At 39.6% G+C, this 17,964-nt stretch overlaps 1 protein-coding gene across 1 annotated transcript in view; it reads left to right on the top strand.

Moving 5' to 3' along the window:
• Positions 1–17,562, top strand: part of SPATA48 (spermatogenesis associated 48) — a 94,556-nt gene extending 76,994 nt beyond the window's left edge. The window contains exons 8-9 of the mRNA XM_004708168.3: positions 11,836–11,943; positions 17,439–17,562. Coding sequence (XP_004708225.3) covers positions 11,836–11,943; positions 17,439–17,562 — 232 coding nt within the window. The remainder of the gene's footprint in view (positions 1–11,835; positions 11,944–17,438) is intronic.
• Positions 17,563–17,964: the final 402 nt, after the last annotated feature.

Below are 17,964 nucleotides of genomic sequence, written 5' to 3'. Positions count from 1 at the left end.
CCTGGAGAAATCACTGTCAGACTTCGAGCTTATTATTCACTTGCTTTATAAATTCACAGCGCATATATGAATGTCTAAACAATATGTTGCGCAACTTGCACAATCCCACATAGAACTATAAAAGTAAGTTCATGCAGTGTCATCTGGATAAAGTTAAAAACAAGACACACTGACACACTGCTCTTGTGCTCAAGAAGAACTAGACCACCATTCTCTTTAGAAGTAAATATGACTCAACATTATTTTCTCATTGTAAACTTTCTTTAAAAGAAGTATCTTCATGAAGTTATCATTAGATTTCTCTCATGGTTTATGTCACTTAGTCATGGTGGTCAAGCCTGGCCATGGCCGTTTCTTGAATGGAAACAATATTTCAGACACGTGTGGGTGGAGGTCACTGAGTGCTGAGTTGAAATTTTCCTGTTGCTGAGATCGCCAAATCTCCTGTCAGGTGGCCCGTTTCCCTAATTAATTAATTTCACTTTGCTGTTCACCAGCTCATCCGAAATGTCCAATGGTTTTTATTTTGATGGTTATTGTTATATTTAAAAAATAGTTTGACATTTTATTGTTGAATATAAATATTACAGAAAAAGTACAGAACATTCTGTAACAATATAAAACAATCATATTTCACACTCAAAAATATATTATTAAACCTAGATTATATTAAGATTTAACATTAACATATTATTTCCATCAGCCATATGCAACTTTTAGACTTGTTTTGTGCATTTATATAAGTATGTGAAAGCTTTTTATACACACTACATATAAAATGTGTAGCCCCCAGTGTTACAGCATAAGGAGCACTGGTGGTATATTAGATGACATGAGAGGCTAACTGCAACCCACCAGCTGCTCCTCAGGAGGGCGATGAGGCCATCTGCTCCCATAAAGCTTTACAGAAACCACACCTAGGGTCACTCTGAGTCAGAATTGGCTCTATGGTGCTGGGTTTCTTTTTTGTTTTGTTTTTTATTAAAACATAGTCATTAGATGTTATTTTGAACTCATAAGAAGTTTTTATTTCTGTAGATATATTCTAATTAACTAGTTCACAAAGACTATATGATAATAGTAAGTCAAAACATCACTGAAAAATCACAAAAACTACTATAAAACAAAATGATCAAAATGTGAAACTGTTTCTCAACACATCCTCCATTTAAATCTCTACTTTTCTGAAATCACTGTTGCCATCTCTAACCATTTCCTGAAGTATTCAGTACTCGTGGATTGACACCACATCAAAATGGCAGCATTGACATCCTAGAGGGGTTCAAATCATGTTCTTTAAAAAAAAATTTTTTTTTTTTTAGTTTGGGAACAAAAAGAAGGACAAAACCAGGGCTGTTGGGTGGATGAGGAAGGTGTTCCCGTGAAATTCTTGTACAAAAGTTCTGACCGTTCTGGCTACCCTCAAGGAATCAGCGAGCACACAGTCATGTTGAGAGGAATATTCCTTGCCACACTTTCCCAAACCTATATTCACCAATACAGTTTTCAATTTTCTGGAAACATCTTCATAATAAGCCCTTACGATTTCCCTGTGTCCTTTGAGAAAATCTATCAAGATTATGCCTTTAGAATCCTAAAATACAGCTACCATAGTTTACATAAGCCAAGTCCTTACTAATGTCTTTTTTCCCCATACTATACACAATGCAAAAATAAACAATCTCAAGTTCTGGTGGTATATTAAGTTTCCAGTTAGTCTGACAACCACAAGATCAGCAGTTCAAAGCCATCAGTTGCTCTGTGAGAGAATGAGTTTTCTCATTAATATCTACAATATCTTCTATTCTGCTAAGCAAGCCCAATTTTGAAATGGTTATTTAGAGTTAAAGAAATAACATGATCTAATGCACTTTCCTTGGACGTTTCTGATTTCTAGCTTGAGACTAATTTAGGAACTAGGTGAACTCAAATTTTCTATTAGGTTCAATAGAAAATATCAAAGCTCAGGATAGTTGAGGAGCTTTTCCCTTTCTGCAGCAAACGTGCTGAGCATTTACTGTATTGGAGTAAATTGTATTCAGGAATATATTGAGTAATTTAATGAACTAAGAAAAGTTCATTTAAGGTTCCTCTTTAGTTTTCAAATCTGATTCTTTTAAAAATCCTCTTTAATACAGAAGTTACTTCCTTTACTAGAGGTTAATGAACAAGATCCAGCAATTAGTTTTTATTCAGTAATTATTTTATAGATCCTGTAGTTTCAAATGCTTTCCATTCATTAGTCATCAGTATAATTATTAATTTATACGTAGCAATCAAGATATGAAAATTTAGAATCAAAACTTCTAATCCTTGTACTTTCTTCAGAAAATGAAGACTTTTGCTGAAGAGATTTCTCTTTGGTCAGAGACTCCTGAGTGTTGAGACACCGGGATCCTAGGCAAAAACAATGAGTGGAGAGCTGGTGCTTCACCGTAGGCTGAGACCAAGGCTGAGAGCAGAGTTGGCCCAGGAAGTGGAGATGATTGTAGCATAAGTTCGTGAAGAACCCTTCAGGTTCTAAGGCCATGCCTTTCTCAGACATTTTCTGCTTTTCCAAGTGATAGTGGTTTGTTTCTCTGCACTGTATTCAAATTGAAATCTTTTCATTTAAGTAGCTCACAGAGTTTCATATATATTGTGCATTTACTTCTATGGTTTCTGTAAGGAAGCATTTGTTGGTGATGAGTAATTGTCCAAATGGCTTAACTGACAGCACCTAGTCCAAGTCTGAGGTGGAATGAGAGAGGTGGCCTCCAGTTACTGTGCTTTGTAGCAACTTTTTACAAAAGCTTACCACAACCCAGGTTAAAGAGTAATACTATGAATAGCAGTTCCTTACACTTAACCCCACACTTCTGCCTTTCAGAGTACTTTCACATCTACTGCTCATTTGTTTTTTAAAATAGTGTGATAAGACCAGAGCTGTGGGAGCAAGTTTTACCCCACTTTATAGAAGAGGAATCTGAAGTGATTTTTAGGAGTGAGAAAGCGGAGGCCAGAAATGTGCTTGCTCACCCCTAGGACAAACACTTGCCCTTCATTCGGATGGAAGTGCCGTTTACCTTTGGCAAGTAACCAGTTCTTGGGCTTCAGTGTCATTTACAATACAAAGATTTTAGTTTATTAAGGAGCCCTGATGATATAGTTGGCTATGTATTGGACTGCTAGCCACCAGACACTCAGTGGGAGAAAGCCAAGGCTTTCTACTCTCATAAAGTGTTACAGTCTCAGTAACCCACAGGGTCCTTACCTCGTCCTGTAGGGTCATTATGAGTCAGAATCAACTCAATGGCACTGAGTTTGGCTTTGGACTAGTTTATATTACTTGTATATCCTGATTGGAATGTAAGACCTAACTTAAAAATACTAAGAATGAAGGAGGGGAATGTATATATGAATACCAAATGATAATAATAATACACAATGCAATAAAACCAGATCTTCTCTATAATCATGGTGGGGGGATTTCTGAGATCACAAAGACAGCACATTTATTTGGGGTTTACCTTTTCTATAAATTGTACCGAAATATCCACGTGTGTTGTTTCATTTACCATTCCTTCAGATAAATTACTTTGATGTTCCCAAAATAAACATAGTAAGAAATTTCTGAGCACACTTTTGTGCCACAACCTGGGATTACTTCAGAGAAACACCATCCAAAGACTAAACAGTCATTGTACAATAACCCTTGCCTTATTTATCTTTTTCATTCAGCGTAGAAACAATCAAGTTTAAAGCTTCCGAGTAACCATCCTCCGTCCTCTGGAGCTTCTCCGCCTCCCTCTGTACTTGAGAGCTGCCCGCCCTCAAGTTAGGCCCTAACCCTCGGTCTCCTCTTTCTTCTGCTGCTTTAGACCCTCGTTCGTCAGTTTGTTCCGCACACCACCCCTACTTGTGGCATTCTTTAAGGAACCACATTAAAAGGAGCCACTTTACTTCTCGAAGGTCAACACTGCTTCCAACAACCTGGGTATGATGTAAATTTTCTGCCTGTAGCCATCTTACTGTCTTTGTCTATCAGTTTAAACGAATGGTGTTTGCCCCATTTGGGTTGATTCAACCTTTAGAGATGCTTTTGTTTTCAATTTATACAGTCTTTGAAAGTTTTAAAAAGTCAGATCTACTTGATTTCTGCCTAGAACTGTATCTGAAATAGAGTACCTTTCAAGAACAAAACAAAACAACCCACCTCTTGCTGAGCAGTAGAGTAGCACAGAGCAGAACTGCCCTACAGGGCTTCCAAAGCTGCGTCTTTGCGGAAGCAGAAACCACTTCTTTCTCCTGCGGAGAAGCTGGGAGGATTAACCTGCCAAGTACTTAAGTCAGTGTGCCCCTGAGACTCAAGGGAAGAGTGAGTAGCTGTTATTAAAAAATTACAATTGTGGAGTTGACCTGAACTTGTATTCACAACAGACACCCTGAATAAATACCAAAAAAAGAAAGCATCTGGTGAGGCTGAAAGCTGTGTATGTGTGAGCAGCAGGGGGATTTCCAATGCAAATGGTCCTTCCAACTTCATATCTCTGTCTCTCAAACCTAAAACTTCTGGTTCTTTGCAAAAGCAGCAGACTGTCGACCCAACAGTCAGGATCCATTTCTACTACTTAAGAGCGTGGTTATCCCTGGACGTGTTTTTTCTCTTTCTCAGGTCCCTCAATTATAACACAGAGATACAGGCACTATCATACATGATTTTTGTGATAATAAAATATATTGATTCATGTAAGACATTAAGAAGGGTTTCTGGAATATAGTGCCCAGTGTTAGTCATGTTTGCAGTACAGAGTGGTGCTCTTGGCAGCTAACCCAGAAGTACTTTGGAAGAAAGGCCTGGCAATCTAATTTTAAAAATCCATTGAATTCCAAAAAGCCATTGAAAACCCATGTGAAGTACAGTTCTACCCTGACACACTTGGTGTCACATGTAGAATACTCCATGGTTACTATTTTGTTTGTTTTTTAATTGTACAGAAAAATTATAAAGCTGTTGACATTTTTATGTACATTTATTCTACATAAAGCATGGTCTTCCCACATGTTCTTTCTTTTTCATTTAGATTTTAATTTAAAAATTTTAAGTAGTCTTTAGGAAACTATTATTCTAAGCTTCTTTGTTTTCTAAAAGCACTGAACGTATTTATCATACAAATAATAAATGTGTGCTCTGGTAGCACAACAACTAAGCAACTGGCTGCTAACCAAAAGTTGGCAATTCAGATTCCACCCAAGTGGAAAAAAACCCTGAAAACTTTCTGGTCTAAAGATTGTATCCTAAAAAATCCCATGGAGGCACTTATAATCTGATAAATATGAACTGAATTGAAATCAACCTGAGAGAGTAACAACAACATATTTTATTATGTTTATTGAGCAAAATAAGTTACAGGTAGGTGCCGTATAACTTCCATCTGGGTAACATCCCATCTAATACATGTCCATGAAGTCATGAAGAGGGTATTGGTTAGAAGGATTCCAGACCTGCAGGTGTTGAGCTTGTGGTATATAACAGTCATTATTCATCTCCCTTGCCCTTTGCTTGGCTGCAGCTTTCCAGTAATGGCATGACTTCCAGTGTGTAAGCAGAGGCAGTGACCAGTCCAGTTGTGCCCATCTGCCTCGTGGTTAGGTCCCTGAAGGCAGACATTTTGTCCCTTGGGATTTCTGATTCTGACCTAGTTCCCTAAACACTGCTCAGAAAGTGCCTTCTTCCTCAGAGGCAGCTAATTGCAGGTGCAAGTTGCAAACTGTGCACTCAAGCTGCTAAGAAGAGCCAGAGCAGCTTGCAGGGGGGTTACTTTGGGGTACTCCCCACCCCCCAAGAATAAGAACATGGAATTGCACTGGGCAGAGCAGAGCTTTCTTAGTATGTATGTGCTGTTCCATCCCCCACCCCTGCCCCAGCTAGGCCAGCATCCAGTAACTCCGAGTTAGTGCACTCAGCAATATCACCTGGAAAGGTTCTTTCTGGTCACAGTGATTTTTTTTTGTTAAAGGAGTTTTCCTTGAACCTCATTTTTTGTGATGGCTGATTTAAGAGAACAGCATGTGGCTGTGAAATGTGTTTCCTGCTCAGGAAAAATGCTGCATAAACTGTTGTGATGTTGAACACAGCTTACAAGGGCAGCACTATGGGAAAAAGTGGTATTCTCATTTCAAAAAAGGTGAAATGTCGATTAATGACAAACCTCATTCTGAATGTCCATCAATTTCCCAAATGGTCAAAAACATTGACTTATAGTGCATTTGGAGTTTGTTCCACCAGGACAGATGACTCTTAATCAAAGTTTCTCTTTAGAGGTTCTGAAAACATTGTGTAACAGTGTGCAACAAAAACGGCCTGATTTGTGGCAAAGAGGGTACTGCCACCGCGACAATGCACCTGCTCACGCAGCCACCTCAGTGCACCAGTTTTTGACCAAAAAAACCCAGCCTGTCTCTCTTGCTCCATGTGCCTTACTCACTTGACCTTGCTCTGTGAAACTTCTTTTTGTTTCCACGAATGAAGAGGAAAAATGAAAGGACGGAAATTTGATGACATAGAAGAGGTGAAAGAAAAAATGAAGGAGGTGCTGCTAGTCATCCAAACAGTTGACTTTGAAAAATGTTTCCAAGACTGGAGTCGCAGGTTTTACAAATGTATTAAGTGTGATGAAGATTACTTTGAAGGGGATATGGTTGTTTTGTCAAGCAATTTAAATGCATAGCTTTGGAAAAAAATCAGGGTTTTCTTTATGTACTTATGTATATTGAACATAGACAAACACACATATTCTATTCTGTACTTGGAGGGGGGTTCAAAAATGTTATAGAAATTTTCCAATATCTTTCAATTCTATTTTTCCACAAACTTTATGAAGCCCCTTCACATAGTCCACTATTTGCACAACATCGAAATCTCTTATGTCTTATTGTTAAGTAATTATAAACTTAAGGTGATAAACTGTTAAAATTTACTCATTAATGAAACAAGTCCAGGCCTGCTTAGACTAGGGATATAAAGAGGATATTCAAAGACTAGAAGGAGTGGCAAAAAGAAAAATGTGAAGACTTCTCAATTTTGAATTGATTCTTGCTTCTCTCTATTCTCCTCAAACGGGGGTGATGGAAGCCACCACGACAGACCTGGGACTCAATTTCAAAATCTATAAATGTCAGTGTTTTTAAGGGCTGTATCTCTTCTGTCTTAAGTCTCATAACCAGTGATCTCCTTATACTGGCTATACAGATCCCCTTGCAATATGTGCAAAGTTTATTAAATTAATTACCAGAAGTGTAGATGAGGGCTTTTATTATAAACCATATATATTTTTTTTAAATTAAAAGATCATTATATTGGCGACTCTTATAACTCCTAAAACAATCCATATATCAATTGTATCAAGCATATTTGTACATATGTTGCCATCATTATTTTCTAGACATTTACTTTCTATTGAGCCCTTAGTATCAGCTCCTTTTTCCCCCTCCTTCTCCCCTCATCCTCGTGACCCCTTGATAAATTATAAACTACTATTATTTTCATATCTTACACTGACCACTGTCTGCCTTCCCCCATGGCTTCTGTTGTTCGTCCCCCTGGAGGGGGGTGGTGTGGTTATGTGTAGATCATTGTGTTCTGCTCCCCCTTCCTTCTCTTTTCTCCCCACCTTCCCCCTACCCTTCTGGTATCATTACTCCCATTCCTGTACCTGGATTCTGTGTGTCATGAGCTCTTATCTCTTATCAGTTCCTATGCACATGCTCCAGTTTAGCCCACAGTGAAAGGCAGTACTGGGGTCATGATAGTAGGGGGTGAGGAAGCCTCAAGGAACTAGAGGAATAGAATGTGTTTCATCGGTGCTTTACTGCGCTCTGGTTGACTCATCCCTTCCTTGTCACCCTTCTGTGAGGGGACTCCTATTGTTCACAGATGGATGTGAGGTCTCTGTTCCAACCTCCCTCATTCTCAAATACGTTTTTTGTTCATTTGTTTGTCTGTCTGTCTGTTTGTTTGTTTTGGTCTTCTGGTATCTGTTACCCGGTCCCAACAATGCCTCATGATCACACAGGCTGGTGTGCTTTTTCTATGTGAGTTTGTTGCTTCTCTGCTAGATGGCCACTTGTTTAATTTCTAGCCTTTAAGACCCCATACACTGTATCTTTTGACAGCTGGGCACCATTTGTTATCTTCACCACATTTGCTTATGCACCCATTTTTTCATCAACGATTGTGCCAGGAGGGTGAGTATTACAGAATGCCAGTTTGTTAGAAGAAAGTGTTCTTGCATTGAGGGAGGGTAGGAGTAGAGTCCCAAAGTCCATCCACTATCTCAGTGTATTGCCATATAAATATATGTACCTAAGCCAATACCTCTATTTTTATGAATTAATAGAGGTATTTACATATGGACACCCCTATGCTTATACCTCTGTCCATAGCTTTGCCTCCTAGATCATTCCTCTGTTTCTTTTTACCTTCCTCCAGCTCCACCATCATGTTCTGCCTACATCTGCCTTTAACACTTGGGGATCTGAATTCAGAGGTCTCATTCTTAAAAATATACCCATCTCACTACCTCTACTCTCTTCTGTCTGCTTTGTCAGGTGATTCGATATTTTGAAGATTACTCCTAAAATAAATGTTTCTTGGGAAAGTTTTCCTTGGCTTAATGAGTGTGTGAGAAAGAAATATATATATATATTGCCTTTAAAATCATTTTAGTGTCACATAATTCACATATCATACATTTCAATAGTTCAGTCATATTACAAAGAGTTGTGTAATCATCACCACAATCAATTTAAAGACATTTCTTCTTCTTTGTTCTCACTGTTGTTAGCTTCTAGTTTCCATCCAACTTCCCTGGTCATGACCCTAAGAATCTCTTAATCCAGTTGCTGTCTCATTGCCTTTTGCCTGTACATTGATTTAAAGCAAAAGTTCCTCGAAAGGGTGGCATGCTATCAGATTTATGTTCTATATGGGAAGTACAAAGCTGAGTAGAAATTGAAAACTGGTACTGAGCACAAAAAGCTAAGTCCATAGCCTTGAATCAATATTAAAAGCTGGATTTCATTTAAAAATATATGGTATTTAACTGAGCCTCATGATTTGTCCCATCCTTTGTTTGTCAGTTTGTTGTTATGTGGTGGCTTGTATGTGGCTGTGATGCTGGAAACTCGTCGGTATTTCACATGCCAGCAGGGTCACCCAACATGAACAGGTTTCAGTGGAGCTTCCAGACTAAGAACAGATTATGAAGAAGGAATAAACTGTACACTTCTGAGGAATTAGCCAGGAAACTCTTATGGACTGAAAGATGTTTACTTGTATTTTATTGATTATGCTAAGGCATTGACTTTGTGGACCTTAACAAACTATGGATAGCCTTGAGAAGAATGGGAATCCCAGAATGCTTCATTGTGCTTATGAGGAACCTATAGAGAGACCAACAGGAGGTAGTGCAAACAGAGCAAGCACATACTCCATGGTTTAAAGTCAGAAGGTATGTGTCAGTGTTGCATCTTCTCACCATATTTATTCTAACTGTGTGGTGAGCAAATAATCAGAGAAGCTGGGTTATTTGAAGAAAAATGTGGCATCAGTATCAGAGGAAAGCTTATTAACCTACTGTATGCAAATGACACAACCTTGCATGCTGAAAGTGAGGAAGACTTGAAGCACTTGCTGATGAAGAACAAAGATTGCAGCCTACAGTCTGGATTACAACTCAATGTAAAGAAAACAAAAAATCCTCGCAACTGGCATACAGGTAACATCATGAGAAATGGAGAAAAGATTAAAGTTATCAAGGTTTTTGTCTTGCTTGGGTCCACAATCAAGGTTCATGGAAGCAACAGTCATGAGATCAAATGGTGCACTGCATTGGGTAAATTTGCTGCACAAGACCTATTTAAAGTGTTGAAAAGCAAGGATGTTATTTTGATGATTAGGTGTGCCTGACCCAAGCCATGGTATTTTCAATTGTCCCATATGCATGTGAAAGTTGGACATTGAATAAAGAAGACCAAAGAAGAATTATGCATTTGAATTTTGTTGCTGGCAAAAAATTATTGGAAGTACTTTGGACTTCCAAAATAATACAAAAATCAGTCTTGGAAGAGATGAAACCCTTAGAGACAAGGATGACTTACATACTTTGGACATATTGTCAGGAGAGACCAGTCCCTGGAGAACCGTCCCATGCTGCAAAGGAGTGGGGCAGCAAAACAGAGGGAAGGATCTTATCAAGATGGGTTGACACAGTGGCTGCAACAATGGGCTCAACCACAAGAAAACCTGGATTGTGCAGGACCATGCAGTGTTTCCTTCTGTTGCACATAGTGTCACTCTGAGTCACAACCAACTCAATGGCATCTAACACCAGCAACAACACACTTTTATATCGTGTGTGTACTTGATTCCTAAAATGGAGTGTGTATCTTGTATTGTACTTACATCACTAAGTAATATATAAACTTCTTGAAGTTAAGGCAACAACTTTTGGAGGGTAAGCTTCACACAAAATGGAGCCTCACATAGGGCCTATCCCTAAAATTTAGATTTATTACCTATTGTTGTATCAGCCAAAGAAATAATCCATGTGAAGTAGATTATTCCATAAAATGTAGGACAGAAATATAATTCTTACTGTATAAATCTCTGAACTAGCTATATAAATATTTTTGAATGTTTGTTTGCTTTTTTATACTACTACAGACTGGCTGTCATTGAGCCCATTCCAACTCATAGTTACCCCCAAAGACTGAGTGAAATAGCCCCTGTGGGTTCCTTGATGGGAGTACAAAGCTGCATCTCTCTCCTGGCTTCCACCTGTTGCCCTTGCACCCCAGCATTAGCCACTCTGTCACTAGGGCTCCTAATAGGTTGGGTTTTTTTTTTTCCTATTTACACTAAACCTTCCCTGGGCTTTCTTCTTTTTCTTTTTTCCCCCTTCACTCACTCATGTGTTCAGAAAAAGAAAATGGAAAGCGTGAAATTAAAGCAAATAAGCCAATGTTGAATTAATGTTGTTATTGTTGTGTGATGCCATTGGGTCCGTTCCAGCTCATAGCGTCCTTACACACAACAGAACGAAACACCACCACTGCCCCATCTCACAATTATTCTTATGCTTGCACGCATTGTTGCAGCTACTGTGTCAACCAACTTGTCCGGGGCCTTCCTCCTCTTCCCTGCCCCTCTGCTGTACCAAGCACGATGTCTTTTTCCAACATGTCCAAAGTATTAAGACGAAGTCTCACCATCGTTGCCTCTAAGGGGCACTCAGGCCATACTTCTTCCAAGAAAAGGCTTGTTGAATTAATATCCTTCCTTAAATGTGTTTTCAATGTATGCAATTTTAGGAAATTACCTGAAATCAATAATGTAATATGTTGATGGTGACACAAAACACATTTTATAAAAAATAACTCAGTGGCAAATGCAAGAGTGTATATATCAAGTGATATTGAAACCAGCATTCTCAACTGTTATATTGGATTACAGGTCCGATGTTTGGCAAAGAACCAAGCTCTTTCTTTATTATGAAAGACACCTCCGCAGTGAATCTTAGTATCAGATACATGCAAACTTAAAATAATGGAGAAGCATGGACTTTAAATAAGGTTTTTCAATGGGCAGTAGAGCTCCAATCTCTATACCTCTGCGTCAGGATGGCCCGTGCCAGCATTCTCTTCTGTTTGGACAGCCACATTACAAAGCATAGCCATCAAAACACCCAGAGTCATCCCCCTTTCTGATTTTCATAGTGGGTGCTGGTTACCACGGCTATTTCATAAGTCATCATTTTAATCTCTTATCTTTAACCCCCCTTAACTCTCCTTTAGCTCTGCCAACATTCCAGGATATACTGGCCAGGTCCATTTCACAAGCATCCACCCAGCAAATTCCAATATTTCACCAACAACACCATCACCAGACTCAGAAGTGCATCGGTACGTATCCTGTTACTCAGTTTTCTCAGCAGCATTCGAGAGATAACCTAATTATTATTATTCTATTAAATAACAATCGAATACTAGGAATAAATTTAAATTACTTTCAAATGGAGTATCGAGTGCAAAAGAGAGAGGAGTTTCTTATCCTACATAGAGTAAGTTTCGTAGGCCTTTACTAGCCTCCAATCAAACTGAAATGAAGTAAAATGTAAATTAATGTTAACATTGATCTTGCAGAACAAAACATATTCAGATATTGTAGGCATCGTAGATGAAGATCTTTGCCTTTGGATTCATAGATTTGCAAACGGCTATCATTTGGCATTATCAAAAGATGTATGTATGTTAGTTAGATGTAGGAGACATTTTTTACATGAAACGCACAGTTACAACTTAGGGTTAACCATCTTACCTTTTCTAAAAGGCAAACTTCTATTGAATGTCACATATTTTTTAGGAGGAATTTTTTAAATTCGAAAATAGAGATTAAATGGGAGCCTGATGAAGTTTCCTCTATTTGAAGCTGATAGTGAGGAAAAATCAAATTTGGAAATATTTGGTCAAAGTCTTGACCTTATAAATAATTGACAGTTTTAAAAATGTAAATTCAGTCAAGCGAGTCTAGCTGTGGTCTTTGTCCAAATAAACAAACTGCCTAATAGGATGAAGTTTGTGTGTGTGTGTGTGTTGTGAGGGTAGGGAGGGGCCAAGATGCTTTTTCTCTTAGATCATATTATTTTGATAGACCGTGTATTCATTCATGTATCAAACGTTTACTGAGCATCCTGTCTGGCCCAGCCACTGTTGGAAGCACAGAGGTACAGTGCTTAACAAGGCAGGGAAGATCCCACTCTCCTGAACTTACCTTTCAGTCTGAGAGATAAACAATGAAGAAGAAGTAAACATATAAGTATAGGGGAATAATTTTGGATAGTAATATATGCTACGTAAAAGTAAAGACAAGGTGGGAAAAGTGATAAAGTAGCAAGTGCCTAGCAAGGGTCATGCTATGGAGGTGATGAAGCCTAAGCTCCCACTTTCACCCACTTGAAAAATGATCCCAAGACTCTCCTGTGTACTGGGCCCTCAAGAGCTTTGGTAAAAGGACTCTTGTGCTCACCTAACTGCTTATTCTTTCACCCTCTCATGCATTTTTAATGTTCTCTAGTAGTTCACGAGAACTGGCTCCTGATTTCAAGCCTACTGGAAATAAATCATCCATAACTACATTACAGGGGAAAGGGCACTGGTGGTGTGATGGGTTGTACGTTGGACTGCTAAATGCAAGGCTAGTATTTGAAACTACCAGGTGCTCTGGGAGAAAGATGAAGCTACTACTCCCCAAAGCATTTAAAGTCCCAGAAATCCAAAGGGGCAACATGGGAAGTTACACTTTGTCTCAGGGTTGGTACAAATCTGAATTGACTCAATGGCATTGAGTCACCTTACATTGACCAACTCATTTCTATACCCAGGCACTCTGCTTAGTACTTTGTATGTAATGCTTCCTTTAATTGTCCCAGTAGCCCGAGAAAGAGATACTGTTAATATCTACATTTTACAGATAATGAAATTAAGGCACACACAAGTTACAGGGGAAATATGATCTGCAAGGGGCCACTAAACAAGACCTCACAGGGCGAGTGATTCGTGGATTGTTGCTGGGAGCAGTTTCAAAGGTACCTAAGGGCCACCTGCATATAGGCTTGTGTTGTCATGCCTCAGGGAGCCCTTAGCACGTAGATAAAACTCATGATGTGATATGGAATCATAGGGTGGCAGCTCTTCAGAGTCACTGTTAGCTTCTTGTATGCCACTGTGATGTTGTTATTGTTAGGTGCTATTGAATCAGTTCCAACTCACAGCAACCCTGGTATAACAGGTTGTCACACTCAAAACTGTTCGTTTGAGCCCATTATGGAAGCCACTGTTCAATCCATTTCATTGAGGGTCTTCCTCATTTTCATCACTGCTCACAGAGAATCCTAAATGCCTGCACATTCCCTGAATGTCACCCTCAGTTTGAAGGGGAATGCTGAACTAATTCAGGAAAGATATGTGCCTGAAGACAAAGGACTTCATGGTTGTACCTAAAATTTTGGTTTTATGATTGACTAGAGTCGTTAGACCAATTACCACGAACAATTTTAAAAGGAGATCCTTGATTTTCTAGGCTAATATTTTGCACTAAATTATGTTTCTCTAAAGAGAAATATCATCAGTCCATTTGCAATGCAGGACTGGCAGAAATGTAGACAATTACTAACATTTTATTTCACGAGAAGGACAAAGAAAGAATGCTAAAAATTAAATGCATCATATATCTATACTTATAGTTAGATTTTCTATCCTCCAGAAAAAAATTAAAATGAAAATTCTGTATCTAGATGGTTGATAATATATGGGGGATGCAACTCAAAGATGTCGCATCAGGGAACATTTCAAACACCTCTCATTCCTGGCCTTTTTGCTTCACAATCCATCTTCTCCCCATAAGTAACACAGGTCCCATCCTCAAGATTGTGTGCTTTATCATGTCTTTCTACAATCATACTCCATCTGCCCTTTGTATGGTAAAATCTTTCAGGACATAGTTATTTCTAATTTTGAAATTGCCAACAAATGCTACTACTAGAGAAAAGAACTTGTATCTTTCAGCAAGAAACTCATTTTCAGACTTAAGCGTATTCCAAAGTCCCAGGTGGCCTGCACATTCATTTCACATCTGGTGTACATATATCTGTCACCCAACTTCCTGGAGCAGGGCCAGGATTAATGACCTCTGAGGTGGCTGCTTTGAGATTCTTCGCAATGTGCACATGAGGCCCCAAAGAGACACAGCCTTCAGCAGCCCCAGTATTCCATCCATCACTGAGGGAGAACTGTTGTCAGTAAGGGTTCCAGATCTCCTCTGACCACAGCAATAGACACCAAAGTCTAGATAGTCTAAGGTGAAAATTCACAGAGATGCTGAAGAGGGTGGATGTAAAATTTAAGAACAAATCCCTCTGCCCCCACATTTAGCCTGGTCCCCTTGATCCTATATTTAGAGAACATTTGCATCGTTCAGGCTTCCATTTGCTTCATCATCAGGTCTCATCTCTGAATTTTTGTGGTACTATACTAACTCTTTTTTCACTAGAACAATTTCCAGTGAAAGTGTGAGCCTAAGTATCTCTCTGATGAGTAGCATGAGAACTACATGAACTAACTTCCTCCTGATGGTCTGTATGTGATATGATGCACCTTTTCCTGTTATTTTCTCTGTAAGAAGCTCTCTGGGCTCGGGCATGCCCTGGAAATGCCTAAATATCAACCTCAACTATGCCTCAACGCTTCTTGGCAATTCACTCCGTTCCTTTTAAGAACCTATGCCATTCATCACAGTGGCTGTCTTTCAGAGCTTTCTCTACCTTGTGAATTTCAGACCCCATCCCTTTTCCCAGGCCACTCTCAACAGAAGGTCTCGCACTCTTCCTCACATCAGAATATCCACTACTGTCAATCTTGGTTTCTTTCTTCCAGGCAAATCTGCTCCTTCTTTAGCCTGCCAATTCCTGCTTGCTATGAGTGCTTGCTCCGCTGCTTGAGAAACCCCTCAAGTCACCCAACTGTACATACTAAGTGTGTTCCCCACTGATCACCGCCCCGCTTCGCTCCTCTTTTTTCCTTTCACTTCTGAACTTCTTTAAAAAGCAACCAACCGCTCTCCTTTCGCTCACTGCCTCCACTTCCTCTCTGCCCACTCTCTCCTCTCAGTTTGCAATATGAATTCTGCTACCACCAGTCAGAGAACATGCTCCCACTTGCCGAGCCGCAGGAAAGAAAAGGCCACGATCCCTCCTGGCAGAGATGCCACATTCACAGTGGAGTTCTCTGGCTAGGCAGGCTGCAAAGATGAGAGACTCGGAGTTCAATTGTTTAGACCTACAATGCCAGCCCAAAACCTGGAAGCCACAGATGCCAATATTATACACTTTGAGCCGAGATTGGGATCACAGCTTAATATCAGGTACAGAAAAATATCGTGGGAAAATATCGTAGGAGAAGATTTGAACTGACGAGCTAGAGAAGCACGAGAAATGGATAAGGAAGGGTTCGTGGCTTTCTAGATTCAGGAAGAAACATATGCTAGAAGTGCATTTCTTGCAACTCCTACTTCCACCAAAGCCGTGTTTTGTGCACATCTCCTCACACTAGAATGTAACCTTTTCTACTTCAGCTTTCAGGTTAGTCAAACTTTACTCCAGTGTCATAAAAAAGAGAAGAGTGATTACAATCATCACAGCATAAAAACAAAGCAATTTTAGATTCAGTTGCTGTCTACACATTATTTCATATAGGAGCTTCATAACTTGCTGCCAATTATGAGCACAATGTGCTTTCAATTTCTGGTGAATTTGCTGAGAGCTTATTGCATTAGTCGGCTTGTGGGATGCCTCACAAAAGTTGATATAATGCATCTCAGAGCTGAAACTGCCAGTAGCGAACAGGTGTGAGGGATTTAGGGATTTGGCAGCAAAGGTAAGGAACTATCATTTTCATAGTGTTAGATGTTGTCGTAGTTATTTTCTTTTTTAATCCTCACAGCAAATTGAGTAGAACGCACTTACTCCCATTCAACAGATGAGTAAAATAACTTGATGGATGAGTGAGAGGTTAAACATTGTGTTAGAGTAGTTTACATGTTGGTGTTAGTATGTGCTGTTAAGTCAGTTCTACCTCACAGCAAGCCTGTGCATACCAAGATTAAATACTGCACATAGTTTACATACAGTCCATTAAAACTCGTTGAGTCACCTCCAACTCACGGCAATCTCTTGTGCAGAATATAACTGTCCTCCACAGGAGTATCATGGCTGACTCTTCCGTGTGCTCTAGGACTCAAACCTTCACCCCTTCAGTTATCTGTGAAATCTGTTCACCCTGGTTGCTTTTAGTATGTATTCACACTAATTAACCACCGTACAGCTCCCCCTCTAGAAGGTCTCAGTCTGCCCGCCCTGACTCCTCTCTCAACCTCTTTCCCTAAATGCTTCATGTCCTCTTTCACCCCACCACCACGGCCTATGCCACCCCTCTATTTCCAGAACGTGTCGAATTCCCACTTGACTGATGGCCTGCCCCGGTAAAGAGAGGTGAATACCTCCTCCATGCTGCTTTGGTGCCCTGGGTCCACCCGTTTCAGAGACTTGACATGGGAAATGATGTCTGCCTCCTTATAGGCTCGCTTCCTTTGAGCTGTATTTTTTATATTCTCAGCACCAAATATAACTATAGGCATTGTAATAGATTTTCAATTAATGCAACTGTGTATAATAAGACCAGGAAGTACATACAAGGATTATGATTTCCAGCCTTCCCCTCTGCTGTGTTTACTCTCTCTTGTTTATGTTTACCATCATTAGCAAGATACACCTAGTTGTTATGCGTTTTTATGTTTAATTTGAGAGTTATATTTTTGTTTCATGTTTTTCTTCTGCTCCTTCTAGCATCTTTTGGAAAGACATGAAAATGGATGTCTTCCGTCACCAGGGACCTCTGTCTCGAATGGTCACAACTGTGAAACCCTACAACCCCTTCAATAGGAAGGTAAAAGAAACTGTAGACTACTAAAAGAGGCCAGCCTGCTGAGACACCTCAGTACTGGAAGTCTTGCCTACAGCATGATGGGAAATAAAAAGTATATGGCCTGACCCCAGCGTTCTAATGTGGATGGAGCCTCAATCAGTACTCTTCTTGCCTTAGGCAGAGCTCTCAGATCTGACCCTGGGTCATTCTCTTGGCTTGTCATCGGTTTTCTGGCTATGTTTACAATACCAGCATTCCCAGATGGCAGCTGAGTCTTGCCTAAGCCATCAGCCACAGGAGTTTTAGTTTAGAAAATTTTTCGTGTAGGATTGGAATGTCTAGGGGTTTCATGTCCTCACCAAATGAATGCAGGAATGATAGCAGTTGGACACAGATCATAGAATGGTAAAACTGAAGGGCACTACAGAGATTATCTAGTTAAAACCC

This window comes from Echinops telfairi, unplaced genomic scaffold, assembly GCF_000313985.2.
Source record: "Echinops telfairi isolate 266 unplaced genomic scaffold, ASM31398v2 ScPeMD7_7;HRSCAF=31, whole genome shotgun sequence".
Lineage (NCBI taxonomy): Eukaryota > Metazoa > Chordata > Mammalia > Afrosoricida > Tenrecidae > Echinops > Echinops telfairi.
The sequence above is the reverse complement of the archived record's forward strand: the minus strand, read 5'-3'. Positions and strand labels throughout refer to the sequence as shown.